Source organism: Pelophylax lessonae (assembly GCF_965119305.1).
Source record: "Pelophylax lessonae genome assembly, chromosome: 13".
NCBI classification, from domain to species: domain Eukaryota; kingdom Metazoa; phylum Chordata; class Amphibia; order Anura; family Ranidae; genus Pelophylax; species Pelophylax lessonae.
The window spans coordinates 53,686,849-53,702,888 of record NC_138780.1 but is presented as its reverse complement, the minus strand read 5'-3'; the positions used below and the strand labels follow the sequence as shown (position 1 = coordinate 53,702,888).

The following is a 16,040-nucleotide window of genomic DNA, read 5'->3' as shown; positions in this document are numbered from 1 at the left end:
TATTATTTTGTAAAGGGCCTACATGCTCAGACCTAACCTTTTTACTATTAATATATTTGAAGAATTTTTTGGGGTTTGTGCTACTATCTTTTGCAATCTGTTGTTCATTTTGAAATTTTGCGTCCTTGGTTTCCTTTTTACATGTTCTGTTACCATATATATATACCATATATACCATCTTTTAAAAAAGACTGTACTCACATTTAGACAAGGTATAAATGTGAGTACAGTCTTTTTTAAACTCTTTAATAAACGATTGAAAACGGTACTTCACTATACGAGGTCTTCCTTTACATATGGTACCTGGGTTTATCTCCCCCCAATCGGGAATATGGATTACCATGGTGACCCTGCCCACTGAGGATTTTTGACCGCATCCAGGGAGATCTCCACTCCAGGAGCCCGATATCGAGACCCCTAGGAAAAAGGCTTAATATCCAAAGCTCATTACCCCTGTAGGGGTGTATACCTCTGGTGAGTGCGGGATACATAGGAGGGGTGCATGAAATTTCCTCACCCCACACTTCTCGCCGGACCACTGTTTGCAAGCTATTTTACTTCTGGCTGTATTGAAGCACAGATTTTTTCTTCATAAGCACTTTATGGACTATGTTTGGACTTGATTGATTTTATTTATTATTATTTACTTTTTATTTATTTGGTTTGATAATCTTGGTGACTTACTGGACTTTCACATAGGAGCACTTTAGCACTGTCACCTTTAATCAATTGCACATATCACTTTATATTTATTATACTATAAGTTCTATGTCAACGTGCAGATTATTTTCCATTAATATTTTATATGTTTTGGATCTATTGTTTGGATAAAGCCCCATCACTTTACACACACAGCTCTACCATCCCTTCCATATATCCTTATCCCTTGTTTTTCAATATCCTACTTTTTATATACCTTTTTGTACTAGTCCCTACTTTGTCATAGGCAGCGCCAAAATACCTCGCTTCACCCTCATATTGTTTAATATAGCCTTCTGGACTATATTTTGGGGTAGGCTGCAGCCTAATCCACATCCATTAGCGTGGATATTCATTCCTTTTTGCAGTATATCTGTGATGCCTCTCTGGATGTGGTCCCCTTAGCCTGTAGGGTGTAAGTGACGGCGGTGACTGTGCCACATATAACTGAAATACTGGCCTGCGGACCAGGTTTCCAAGAAGGTATTGACTGATCTCCCCTTTGTAGGAGACCGCCTGTTCGGTGCTTCCATGGAGAAGATCCTTAAGGGTCTTACAGGAGGTAAGAGTACTCTGCTTCCGCAGTCTGCCAGGATAAAGAGACTCTTCACAAGCGTGATCCTTTCTTCTCGACCCATAAGCGGTCCTTTCATCCTTTGGGATCTAAGGACCAGGGATCAAAATCCACTGTAACCCCGCAGTGGGTTCCAAGAGGCCCTGGCTGGGTAAGTCAAGAGCAGGCCTCTCCAGGAGCGCAGACAAGCTTGCTGTTGCCTGAAGGGGTGCCCTTACCCGTACTTGGGGTGGTGGGATGTCTTCGATTCTTTCCGGATCCGTGGACCTCCTGGATTCAAGAAAAGCGGTCCACGAGTTGATTCGGTCCGGGTACGAGATCGAGTTTCGGTCCTTGCTCCTGGCAAGGTTCTTTCCTTCCAATCTGCATTTGTCCCCAGATTGTCTACAAGGTCTTCTTGGCGCGGTACAGGATCTACTCTCACAGGGGTTTATTGTACCGGTTCCGGAATCTAAACTCTTTCAGGGGTTCTATTCAAACATGTTTACTGTTCCCAGGAAGGAAGGCAAGGATCGTACCATTCTGGATCTCAAGACTTTGAACCGTTTTGTGCGGGTATAGAAGTTTCAAATGGAATCCATTTGCACGGTGGTGGCATAACTTCATCAAGGGGATTTCCTGTCCTCTATCAATATCAAGGACTCTTACCTTCATATTCCAATATACGTCGGGCATTAGGGTTTCCTTCGCTTTGCCATGGGCGAGGATCACTATCCATTAATGGCATAACTTAGTTCTCGCCTCGGTTCCCCGGGTGTTAATAAAAGTATTGGCCCCGGTGTTGGCTTTTGTGAGGCAGAAGGGGATTGTGGTGCTGGGGTACCTGGATGATCTCCTTCTGGGAGCAGAGTCTCGGAATGCCCTGAAAGTCAATCTGGACATTTCAGTGCGAACTTTGCAAGAGTTTGGATGGAAACTGAATTCCAAAAATCTGTTCTGGTTCCATCCACAAAACTGGACTATCCGGGCCCGGGTGTATCTTCCGGAGGTGATACTCAATAAGTTGCTGGATACGAAACGGCTCCTGTTGTACAACCGGCGATCATCATTCTGGACTTGCATGCAAATGCTGGGCCTGATGGTCTCCACCTTTTGAAATGGTTCCATTTGCTCAGTTCCATACTAGGTCTACAGAAGGAGATCCTTGTCAAATGGAACAAGAATCCACAGGCTCTAGACCAGGCATGTCCAACCTGTGGCCCAGAGCCGCAGGCAATGCGGCCCACTGCCCCCTGACAATTTTTTTTTGCTGGGGAGGAAGGAAGTTGGGTCGGGGGCACAGCCAAAGCAGCTTCCAACTAATGGTAGGCAGAGGCTGCCTCGGAGAGGAGGGAGGGGGGGGAGGCGAGCATGTGCAGTGTTTCTGACTCCTACCACCATGACCACTTCAAATCACTGACATGGTCATGGTGGTTAGAGTGTTACTTTATTATCTCTCAGAAGAAGTAAACCTCTGTATACTTATTCCATTTCATTTGATCATCCTCTAGTTGTGTTAAATTCGTGCGGGGGGGGGGGGCGCGACGGCGTGGGAAGGGCGCAGCGGCATTTTATTACATATCTTAACTATAGTATATATTTTATATGCGGCCCGAGAAAATTTGCACTCAATGTGGCCCAGAGAAGCCAAAAGGTTGGACACCCATGCTCTGACAATCTGATCCTGTTGAGCTAGAGTACGAGGGGATCCCTGATTTGGGGCTCTGCCCTCCTGCGCTTCAACAGGGAAAATCCTTTCTCCCCCTGTACTGGACGGTGGTCACCACGGATGCCAGCCTCTCTTTGGACTCGGGAGGAGTTCAGTCTGCCAATAAATATCCTGGAAATTTGGGCCATACGGCTTTGCCTAATTCATTGGACGGATCGTCTGCAGCGGCGCCCGGTGAGGATTCTATTGGACAATGCCACGGCCGTGGCAAATGTCAATCATCAAGGGGGCACAAAAGTGCCTTAGCGGCCCAGGAAGTAGCCAGCAATCTAGATGGGCAGAACGCTTTGTTCCAGCCATCTCTGCCGCACATATTCCAGGGGTGGAAAATTGGCAGAAGTTGGATCAGGGAAAACGCTTAAAATGTGTATCAGTTCTAGGGAAAACTATCCACAACTATATATATATATATATATATATATATATATATATATATATATATATATAGGCAGCCGCTCCCAGGCAAATCGCCGGACATGTACGGCGCTCGCTCTGGGGAGTCTAGGGGGCGAGCGTGCGCCGCTGGCGGCACGCTCATGCCCCCGCTCGTCAGCGGGGAAGCCGGCGCGTGTGTCTCGATCGTTCTCCGATTGCCACCTGACACTCTCTTGATCGCTCCCCGCTGAGAGAAGAGGATGGTCGGCTGTTGTATACCTTCTCCCTGGGATGATCACAGAGCTCATGTGATCCTGCTATTGGCGCTTTTCCACTGCATAGAACTGTACCGGCTCGGCACGCTTTTGTGCTTTTCCACTGCGGTACCGCATGGTATAGGGTCGAAACGGTTCGGTACGGTATAGGTTTGCTTTTCCACTGCATGGAACCGAACGGTACGGTACGGTACGGCTCTGAAAAAACAGTACCTACTCGATTGTGGTTCCAACAGGTACCAAACTGGTACCATATCCCACAATCCTTTGCATGCAGTCACTACTAGCCACTGATTGGTCAGAGAATCACACCCACCCCGTTGTTATCCCACCCACTTAACTTTAGTACTACTTTAGTGGAAAAGCAAACCTATACCGTACCGTACCGAACCGTTCCGACACTATACCATGCGGTACCGCAGTGGAAAAGCAAACCGGGCCAAGCAGGGCCGAGTAGAGCCTAGCCGGTACTTGCAGTGGAAAAGTGCCATATATAGGATTGAATCTCTCTATGATCATTTCACAAGCCATGTCCACCCACAGTTGGAAACACGCCCCTAGGGTCACCAACAGGGTTAAGCCCTTCTCTGCCAATGGCATTATTACAGTAACAGTGCATATTTTTAGCACTGATTACTGTAGTAATGTCACTGGTATCCCCAAAAGTGTCAAAAATATTAGTAAGGGGTCTGATCTGCCCGCAGCAATGTCGCAGTCCTGCAAAAAAAACGCAGATCGCCGCCATTACTAGTAAAAAAAAACAAAAATGACAAATCTTTCCCGTAGTTAGTAGACACGATAACTTTTGCGCAAACCAATCAAAATTCTCACAGAGAGTATATAAAAGGGCATGAATTCCATCAGCATCAGTACAAACTATAAATGCTTGATCTGTTGAAAAATACATTTAGTCGGTTCAACGCGTTTTGCAGAAGAGATTGCTTCGTCAGGAACTATCAGTTGGCTAAATTGTCTCTACAGACCTAAAAAAGATACATCATGAAAGAACATGTATCAACAATAGCTGTTGATCAATATCTGTACCGTATCATAGAAAAACATTCATTTGTGGAAGAAAAAAAATCATAAATGTGCTCACCATTACATATAAAGAACTTTTCCTGTTTAATTTGCGAGCCTGGACAGAATATAGGTAACAGCACCATGCAGCAGCCAAAATCCACTCAATAGTGTGGGAACACCGGCAGTGGAAATGGGTTTGATGCACACTGGACCGTGCCCAGGACAATAGGATGGGTAGAGGTACTGATCAAGCTGCAGATAGACAAGGATCTGAAGCTGTACTCCCTACAGTGAAGAACACCCACGGAGTCTAAAACCTATAGAAATATATGGCACACATTTGTATGCAACTACATGGTATGTGTCCATGCCTTAACTTTCCTAGATTGTACAGATAATCTATCATGTCAATACTTCCACAGCGGCATATATCAATAAGTATCACCCAGGGGTAAATTATGGTAGATCCTATGGTGGGACCCCATTAAAGTACCAATAAACATGCATAGCTCGTGTTCGGACATTCCCAATACCATTGCCCCACTGCCTCTTACAATGACAACCTCCCCCATATGGGGTACAGGAATCGAAAAACATCCCTCATTAACCCTACATATATATATATATATATATATATATATATATATATATATATATATATATATATATATATATTATATAGGCCATGTAAGAATTTGTATCTATGAAAAGTAGTACCTTGTCCAGATCCAGCAGATGGGCAGCCACACATGCTTCCATGAGCCGTCGCATCACATCCTGACCAGCGCCTTATATGGCCGGTCCCACCGGACGTGACGGGGTTAGAACCAACCCCCTGATGTCACGTCCGATGACATAAATAATTTGGAATATACTGGGACATGACTTTGAGAATTAAAACCAAAAAAAAAAAAGCAAAATGGATTTATATTTTACAAGCGACCTCCCGGCCAGGGTTAAACACAGCTGTCATTCAAGCTATTTCTATAATGCAGTAATACGAGTGAGATGGCTTAGTATGGTTGATTCTATGAAACCAGGATATTTATTGTTGGGCTGTCCCAGTATATTCCAAATTATTTATGTCTTTCTTTATTTTTAAGAGACTGAGTGCCATGTGGGTCTCTACATGAGACTATGGATGTTAAGCTATGCAAAATAAATCTTGTTAAAAGCTCTGGCCTTTCCTCGGGGATTAAATGTGCCAATTGTATCAATTGTGATTATATGAGCTTGTGCAGTTGTGGGATTAATGCAAAGTTTGTTTAAACATTATTTCTTTGTTTATTGTTTGACGTACTGTTTTTCCCCTCGGCTGATCATCTTAACCACTTAAGCCCCGGAAGATTTTACCCCCTTCCTAACTAGGGCCTATTTTGCGATTCGGCACTGCGTGACTAACGGACAATTGCCCGGTCGTACGACGCTGTACCCAAACTAATTTGACGTCCTTTTTTTCCCACAAACAGAGCTTTCTTTTGGTGGTATTTGATCACCTGTGCGATCTTTTGATCATGCGCTATAAACAAAAAAAGAGCGACAATTTTGCAAAAATAACAATATTTTTCACATTTTTTTTTATGAAATTCCCCCCCAAAAAAATGTAAAAATCAAAATATTTTAACATTTTAGGCCAATTTGTTTTCTGCTACATATGTTTGGTAAAAAAATTGCAAAAAGCGTATTTTGATTGGTTTGCGCAAAAGTTATTGCGTTTACTGAGGGAAAGATTTTTGTCATTTTTATTGTTTTTTTTTTAACGAGTAATGGCGGCAATCTGCGATTTTTTTTTTTTTTTTTTTGCGACATTGCGGCGGACAGATCGGACCCTTGACTGACATTTTTGACACTTTTGGGGGTACCAGTGACATTACTACAGTAATCAGTGCTATACATATGCACTGTTACTGTAAAAATGACACTGGCAGGGAAGGGGTTAACTTTATTTGCGAAGGAGGGGTTAAGTGTGTCCCTAGGGGCGTGATTCTTACTGTGATTGGATGTGGCTTGTGATGTAACAGCACAGATCTACGGTCCTACATAGCAGGACCATATGATCTGTGCTGTTACACAGGGGAGACTGACAGGCGGCTTCGTTTACATTAGCCGCCTGCCTTTCTCCCGGTGTAACCAACGATCGCAAGTGACGGGGGGGTCTGTGAGCGAGCGGGAGCGCGCCTCCAGCGACGCGCGCTCGCTCCCTAGAGCCTCACATGCTAGCGACGTAGTACTTTGTCACCTTGCCTGTGAGGGGCTGACTACCGATGTAAATCGTCGTGTCATTTCTTCAGTGTTGTCACATGAAAAAGTATAATAAAATATATAAGAAAATGTGAGGGGTGTACTCCCTTTTGTGAGACACTGTGTGTGTGTATATGTGTAATATATATATATATATTTCCACTTTCACTCACAATGTTGCATTTCTTGTTGCCATCACCTCTGTGAGTTTGAGCTGGTGGCCTTAACCTGTTAAGAGATCTTCTTGTCTTAAACAAGTACAAGATGTTAAGGCCCAGAACGTCCTAAATACCCAAAGAGGGTTAGGCCTTTCTCCCCAACCAGGTTATCGTTGTTCCATTCCTATGTCTGGCTCCTTTTCATCAGTAGGCAATTGCCCTCCATTGCCTGGATGTAGTTTGTGCTTTGCATGTCTACTTTGCATCTACTGCTTCCATTAGAAACTCACTTTGTCATTCCTGATGGTGCCATCAGGGGGAACCTGCTTTGTGTTTCACCATTCTTTAGTGGCTCATACAGACCATCATTTAACCACTTTACCACTAGAGCATTTTGCTGTCTTGCGTCTGGGCCACTTTTTGCGATTCTGCGCTGTGCGACTTTAACTGACAATTGCGCGGTCGTGTGACGCCATACCCAAACGAAATTTACGTCCTTTTTTCCCACAAACAGAGCTTTCTTTTGGTGGTATTTGATCACCTGTGCGATTTTTACTTTTTGCGCTATAAACAAAAAAAGAGCGTAAATTTTGAAAAAACAACAATATTTTTCACATTTTTTTTTTATATGAAATTCCCCCCAAAAAATGTAAAAATCTAAATTTTTTAAAATTTTTGGCCAATTTGTTTTCTGCTACCTATGTTTGTTAAAAAAATTCACAATAAGCTTATTTTGATTGGTTTGCGCAAAAGTTATTGCGTTTACTAACAAAGGGAAAGATTTCTGTCATTTTTGGTGTTTTTTTTTTTAACGCGTAATGGCGGCGATCTGCGATTTTTCTTGTGGGACTGCGACATTGCGGCGGACAGATCGGACCCTTGACTGACATTTTTGACACTTTTGGGGGTACCAGTGACATTACTGCAGTAATCAGTGCTATATATATGCACTGTTACTGTAAAAATGACACTGGCAGTGAAGGGGTTAATTTTATTGGCGGGGGAGGGGTTAATGTATGCCTGGTGCTTACTGACGTGTGTGGGGGGAGGTGACTGAGTGAGCCAGGGACAGATCGGATGTCCAGCTATGCTGAACACTCAGATATGTCACTCCCTGTCACTTGGGAGATCCGCCCGCTTGTGTTTTCACAGGCAGGCGGATCTCCACACTAGATCCCCAACGATCGGGGAAGAGCAGAGGTGATCGCCGCTGCTCCTCCCCTGGCCCGACTCCCGCTGTGACTGAATACAGCGGAAGAGAGCCTCCGGTGGCGCGCAAGCGCCGCCCAGAAGGGGGAGTGTCTGACGACATAGTACTACGTCGTCAGACGATAACGAGCCACTTTGCCGCAGTAGTACTACGGTACTCAGCGGTAAAGTGGTTAAACTTGTGATTTTAAGGATTATGTACTACCCTTTCTTGTCAAGGCACACTCTACTAGATCTGTAAGTGCTTTTTGGGCTTTTCAGATTCAAGCAACTGTTTCCCAGATTTGCGGGCTGCCCCTAAGTATTCTGTTTAGACATTTTCCATTGTTTATCAGGATGTTTAGACCTCCTCTTCCTCCAGCTTCAGGTAAGATCCAGGTCATTGTGCTGCAGCCAGTCCCCAATTTTCAGTCTTCATTTGGATATCCTTAGTCTGAGTCCCTGTGTCCCTCAATAGATGAGAGAGAAAATGGGATTGTCATACTCGCTGTAAAAATCCTTTATTTGGAATCTATTGAGGGGCACAGATCCCAACCCTCTATGTGACCATACTCTTGGTACTGCTTTACCCCAAAATTGACGCAGGATTGGAATAGGAGGGGTTGGTCCACATTTTTTTGTTTGCCAGCATCCAACAATTCTGTAGTGGTAGTATGCCCCAACAGAATTCTGAATTCATGCATCCCTTAGTAGATGCCAAGAAAGGAGTTTTATGGTGAGTGCAAAAATGCAATTTTCTGTGTTTAATTTGCAATTACATAGGTACAGTATATGGGAGCGACAATATTTTCTCATAACACGTGCAGGATTTTCTTTATGCTTTGCAGTGATACACAATGGTTGTTTTTTTACTGCTTTTTCTCAAATTCTAAGTCTGTGAGTTTGCAGATTTGTTGAAAACAATGCACTTTCTGTGTGGGTGATCTTATCCCAACAGCTTTTAACCTTTTTCTAAACCCAAGAACAAAAATGTAATTTATTATTATTAGTAGTCCCTATATGTTGTTGGGGTTGCTGCATTCCAACAATGCTTTCGCCCCCCCCCCCCCCCCAGCCATCTATTTCCTCTATGTAATAAGGTTTAGGAGAGGGGGAGATCTAGTAGTCCAAATCAATTGGACAAGCTAGGTTGACAAAGCTGCTCCACAATAGATTGAGTGGGATTTGTCATATAATTTCTATTAACCTTTAGCCTACCTTCAGCGTTTTACACATGTCCATAAAACTCCCTCCTCTGTACACAGAATGTCTCCTGTACGCCCAGCAGTTTCTTATCTCCCCTGCTCCTTTCCGTGCATAGCCCCGTGAGACCTGGTGTCTGTAGAAAGATGAGCTGCCGACCCTATGACTGGTTAGCCAGTCAGAAGCCTTCCTCATTGAAGGAACACTCAATCACAGTGAGCATTCAGTGTAAACCAAACCAAAACAAAAGTAATACAGTAGCTAATCAAAATAATGTAAAAGGCCACTGCGCTATCAGATCAGAAAATATAGTGATGAAGTAACAGAAAAGAGTAAACAGGACAGCTGTAGCTCCTAATTCAGTCTAACCAAACGGCTGAATAAGGAAGTAAAGAGGATAGATAAATAAAGCTGCGCTGATCCAAATACGGTGAATATCAATTTTGAAGACTTAGGCCCCTTTCACACACTCCGTCCGTCGGACGGAGTCCGTTTTTCTCAGCGGGGAATCGATCCCCCGCTGAGCTGGAGGATGACGGCTGTGTCTCCGCGCTGTGTGATGGGCACTGATAGGCGGCACTGATAGGCACTGACAGGGGGCACTGATAGGCGGCACTGGTGGGCAATAATGGGCACTGGTGGGCGGCACTGATGGGGAGGGCACTGGCGGGCAGCACTGATGAGGAGGCCACTGGGCATCCAGGGCACTGCCATCCCCGGCGGCCATAGTGGGCATCCCTGGGGTCATGGGTGGGCATCCCTGGGGTCATGGGTGGCATCCCTTGTGGTTCTAGTGGCACCCCCCCCCCCCCCGAGGGTCTGCACTGGGTAATCAATGATCTGATTATCAGTGCAGACCCCCCCTCCTGTCAGGGGAGCCACAGATCGGCTCTCCTTTACTCGTGCCTCTCAGGCACGTACTGAGGAAAGCTGATCAACGGCTCTTCCTGTGTACTGTGTGTCCAGACGTTATTGGACATGGCTGGTCACATGGTAAAGAGCCTACGTCAGTAGCCTCTTTACCGAGATCGGAGATGCGGTGTGTTAGTGTGACCTGCCGCATCACCTATCGCCGCTCTGCGCGCCCCCGGTCAGGATAATGCAACCACATTCCCACCATCAATCGCCTATAGGGTGGGCGGGAAGTGGTTAAAATGCAAATAAATTAAAACAAATCTGTGGACTTTGGGTTCACAAGAGAGCCCAATATGTCCCCTCAAAAAACATATCAATTTTTTATCCTAAGTAAATACAAAGTTATAGACTCGTGAACAGACACATAGCAGAAATGTGAAAATATGGTCTGGTCCACAGGGGGTAAACGGATGTTAGAGCCAAAGTGGTTAATTAGATTTTTTTTTTTTTTTCTTGTTTGTGATTGCAGGTACAACAAGGCTCCCAGAAGCTTCAAAAACTCCACTGATACTAAAACAGATTGTCAGAAAACCTTTAGAACAAGTTCTACGATATATAGGTACATACAATACAATTTTATTATTCTTTTCTTTCCAATTCAAACAGGCGTTATTAACATAGCCTTTTAATTCCACAGAGGCACACCCCAGCACTCCTAAGATAGACTCAATAAAAAACCTCACAACGAGCATCAATAATACTCTAACCCCAGCCAAATCTTCTCCAGTTATCAACAATGGGTCACCAACAATCTTGGGAAAGCGGAGCTATGAACAGCATAATGGTATGGATGGTATGTGTCTTTATGTGCTTTATTTTTTGTATGTTTTTGCATAAGTCAGCTCGTTTAAATGGTGTCCTTATCTTCTATACATTAAGGCTATCAATTATTTCAATTTTTAATTTTACAAGTCACTTGCACACAAAAACTTAAAAACTGAAGTAGAGAAGTGGCTCATTATTTTCAGTTATGTTTCATATTTTAGTATCTGGGAAAACAAAACCAAAAAATGTTTATTTGCTCTAATTTCTCTACTTGTATTCTCTAACCTAGGCCCAATGTTTGAACAGATATAACTAAATGTGTTTCTGTGATGCAGCTATATATATCCTTAGCTGCTCACCTTTTGGAACATGTTACACCCTTATTTAGGGTGTAACTTGTTCCAGTACATGTCCTCCTCACCCCACACCTGCTAGCCCCTTGTAAAAACAGTGGGCTGTGGTGGGCTCTGCCTGCACAGCTGCTTCATTCCTTGCAAGACATCTGTGAAGGAAAGAACTACAAGTCCTGTCTGCCACTGCGGCAGATGGCTTGTAGTTCTCAATGAACTGCGAGGGCACTAGTGAACAAGACAGTGCAGAGATACAGGCTGTAGGGTTTGTCTGCAGGAGCCTGATTTTGTGCTTGTGATGCACTGATCATGGAAGCAATACTGTGTAGTTTCCTGTGGGGAAAAAGAAATCGATGTAGATTTTTGCAAAAATATGTAAATTTATTTTTTTGCCAAAAAAGGTGAACTTCATCTTTAAATATCTACATTTCGCATGTACGTTCACACTGTGGTCTTCATCTTGGGCAGGGCAATATTCAGATATTTTCAAGAGTTTGATCAGTGCATTTACTGCCATAGGTTAGGTTTCCATTACTTTTTGATATTGCTTATAGTCATTTATAGGCATGCACTAGAGACTCTTGACTGGACCTACATTGTCATAAGCATTTCAATGTACTGTGTGTTGGCCCAACCTTTCTAGGAAGGAAGATCATTGCTATTAATGCTTCACATGGAAGTTTTGGCAGTAACTAATCATTCCAGTTCAACTTTTATTCATACAGCATTATAAGGGTATTTTTCCATGTTGTGTGATTGGTCAGCTTTAAAGTGAATTAATAGTGTTTTATACATATTTTCTTTATTCATTCTATTCAGGGGTAAAAAAAAAAAGAAAAATAGAGAAGTTTTGCTGTGACATGTAGATACAGGGGTTGGACAAAATTATAGAAAAGTATGGTAAAAGAACAAAATCGTTACATAATATGGTGTTGGACCATCTTTGGCATCCAAGACAGCCTGAATTCTCCTGGGAGTTAACAAATATAAGTCTTGGATGGTGGCTAATGGAATCTGATACAAGGTCAGGCACTGATGTTGGAGAGAAGGCCTAGCTCATCGTATGCGCTCTAATTCATCCCAATAGTGTTCTATCCGGTTGAGGTCTGGACTCTGTGCAAGCCAGTCAAGTTCCTCCTTGCCAAACTCGCTCATCCATGTTTTTTGGACTTTGCTTGGTGCACTGGTCCAAATCATTTGGTGGAGGGCGGATTACGGTGTGGGGTTGTTTTTCAGGGGTTGGGCTTGGTCCCTTAGTTCCAGTGAAGGTAACTCTTAAGGCGTCGGCATACCAAGACATTTTGGACAATTTCATGCTCCCAACTTTGTGGGAACAGTTTGGGTTGGCCCTTCCTGTTCCAACATGACTGCGCGCCAGTGCACAAAGCAAGGTCCATAAAGACATGGATGATCAAGTTTGGGGTGGAGGAACTTGACTAGCCTGCACAGAGTCCTGACCTCAACCCGATAGAAAACCTTTGGGATGAATTAAAGCGCAGACTATGGGCCAGGCTTTCTCATCCACATTAGTGCCTGACCTCACAAATGCGCTTCTGGAAGAATGGTCACACATTCCCATAGACACACTCCTAAACCTTGTGGACACCTTCCCAGAAGAGTTGAAGCTGTTATAGCTGCGAAGGGTTTTCCAACTCCATATTGGACCCTAGACTAAGGCTGGGATATCATTAAGTTCATGTGCGTGTAAAGGCAGGCGTCCCAATACTTTTGGTAAAATAGTGTATGTGTCGAAACTCTATACACTACAATGCGGTGAGTCGGTAGAGGGACACACCTGCCAGTCTAAATTTTCTAAATGCAGAAGTGGTCCACAAATGTAGAGTTAGTTCTGAGCTTTGTTAGAAATTCAAGTGTGCTCTGAAAACATTGTATCATAAAAACTTCACTGTAATAGAGGTTTCATGGAACTTGTGTGTCTCTTAAGTTTTAGCAGAATGTTAATGTTTTTCTATTCTGGATGGCATTAATATTGATGCAGACCATGCATAAGCTCATTTAAATAAATTATTTTATTTTGTTCCATAAGGCCTCATGTGCACTGGTTTCTTGTAAACACTGTTTATCATGAGAGGAAAATATCAGTGTTCTAAACTCCTCTTCTAAGCTGCATTTTTTTCAAAACAATTTAGGTGAATTTAACAGTTTGGGAGTTTTTCATTGGCCAGAATTTTAAGTTTTTTTAAAGTTATTCTGGTCATTGAAATAAATGCTGAAGTGCTAAACATGCCTAGAGTTTGTGCGTTTAACCAGTTCTGGACCGGAAGGATTTTCCCCCCTTAGGCTGCATTCACATGTCAGCTTATAATCGCGGGCAGAACCGCCGCGGTTCCGCCCGTGATTCGGAGATTTATTGCAAATCGCGGGACGCCTAGCGTTGCCCGTTGATTTGCAATAGCCCCCCAAACGCCGAGCGATGTTGCCGCGATTTACGCCCGCCGAATCGCGGCAACATCGCGCAAACAAAATCGCGGGACGCAATACGCTCCAAAGAAGCTCTTGTACTTTTTTGGAGCGTATTGCGTCCCGCGATTTTGTTTGCGCGATGTTGCCGCGATTCGGCGGGCGTAAATCGCGGCAACATCGCTCGGCGTTTGGGGGGCTATTGCAAATCAACGGGCAACGCTAGGCGTCCCGCGATTTGCAATAAATCTCCGAATCGCGGACGGAACCGCGGCGGTTCTGCCCGCGATTATAAGCTGACATGTGAATGCAGCCTTAATGACCAGGCCATTTTTTGCGATTCAGGACTGCGTTACTTTAACAGAAAATTGCGCCATCGTGCGACACTGTATAAACAGATATAGCTCTATTTTGGTGGTATTTGATCACATGTGCAATTTTTTTTTGCGCTATAAACAAAAAAAAAGAGCGAAATTCCTGAGAAAAAATATATATATATATATATATTTATTTCTTTTACATTCTGCTATATAACATTCCCAAAAAAAAAAATAATTAAAGATCAAAGTTTTTCATCCTTTTAGACCAATTTGTTTTCAATGTTAGCATAGGTTCGGTAAATTTTTTGCACAAACAAATCACAATAAGCGTATTTTGATTGGTTTGCTCAAAAGTTATCGCGTCTACAAATTAGGGGAAAGATTTATGTCATTTTTATTTATTTATTTTTTTTTACTAGTAATGGCGGCGATCTAAGATTTTTAGCGGGACTGCGACATTGCTGCGGACAGATCGGACCCCTAACTGACATTTTTTACTATTTTGGGGGGACCAGTGACATTACTACAGTTATCAGTGCTAAAAATATGCACTGTTACTGTAATAATGACATTGCCAGGGAAGGGGTTAACCTAGGGGTGATCACAGGGTTAAGTGTGAGGCCAGGGGAGTGTTTTCTAACTGTGGGGGGGGGGGGGGTGTGGGCTTGTGAAATGATCACCGGCGCTCTGTGATCATTTCAGAGACCAGAACGGTCAGCTGTGTTTACAACAGCTGACCGTCCTTCTCTAAGCAGGGAGCGATCGCGAGTCTCCAGCTGCAATCGCGGCCGCCTCCCCCGTGCGTCTACATCCCCGCTGCCTCATCCCCCAGCACAATGCGTGCGCCAGACATAGGGCTACTTGGGTTCACGCAGAAGAGGCTGCCTGCCACAGTAAATCTGTGGCGGCAGGGCTTTATGTGGTTAACCGTGTCAGCGTTTTTGTAGTCGGAAATTATAGGGTTTTCAGAAAACACCTTCTAAACTGCTAAAAATGTCTGTGTGAATAGACGCATAGGATAAAATTGGGGGGGGTTGTTTAAGGGCAGGAAAAAAAAAATGTAAGTGTACCAACAGCAGTGTGCATGAGGCCTAATTGCACCCTTTTTTTTATTATTTGTGTCTTACTGCTTTTGTGCATAAGTACAGAAATGCATTTTCTGGGTTTGTAACTTCAAACTGTGTTACAGACTATTTTAGGGGCAGATCAACCAGCAGAGATGTTCCCCTTAATCCAGTGGATGGAAAAAAAGCGCGGGCCTTTCTTGCATGTAGAAGAGAGAAAGTATTGAAGGAGATTAAACCTGACGGGGAGAGAAAATGGAGCACCTTTTAATTTGGACTGAAGCTGTGAAGAGACACAAATCAACGGTTTTTGTATAGGTGTTAACTTTTCTCTCCCCTCTTTCTCTCTATCCATAATTTATATATACCTATATGAACAAAACTTTTCTATTACTAAGTGAAACTGTGAAACTTTTTTTCATCTAAAACATTTTTGCAAGGTCCGCATAATTCTATTTCCATTTTTTCACTTTCCCTGCACAAATTCAGCTTATCTTGTATATAAAAGTCAGATGCAGATCTCCAAAGTTTGATTTCCAATTTTCCTAAGAAATTACAGTCTGTTGAATCACATTTGTATGGGCTATTGTTTATGTATTTTGAATTTGCTTTTGAAATGATTTGTTTAAATATTTGTCTTGTTTTTATTTAAATGTTTCAATTTGTGCCTATTTGTAACTACTGTCCTAGCATAAATGAAGGTTCTTTGTAGCCATCTGTAGAAGGGGCTGCGGTACTATGCAGAGGGAATAATGCTATCA

General features: G+C 43.3%; 1 protein-coding gene across 6 annotated transcripts in view; it reads left to right on the top strand.

Moving 5' to 3' along the window:
* Positions 1 to 16,040, top strand: part of MTA1 (metastasis associated 1) — a 427,965-nt gene that overhangs the window by 258,151 nt on the left and 153,774 nt on the right. For 2 of the 6 annotated variants that reach the window (XM_082242913.1, XM_082242916.1), the window contains exons 15-16: positions 10,829 to 10,918; positions 10,997 to 11,143. In XM_082242913.1, coding sequence (XP_082099039.1) covers positions 10,829 to 10,918; positions 10,997 to 11,143 — 237 coding nt within the window. Of the gene's footprint in view, positions 1 to 10,828; positions 10,919 to 10,996; positions 11,153 to 15,404; positions 15,958 to 16,040 lie in introns of those variants that run through there. The other 4 variants (XM_082242912.1, XM_082242914.1, XM_082242917.1 and 1 more) reach the window with 3 other exon arrangements.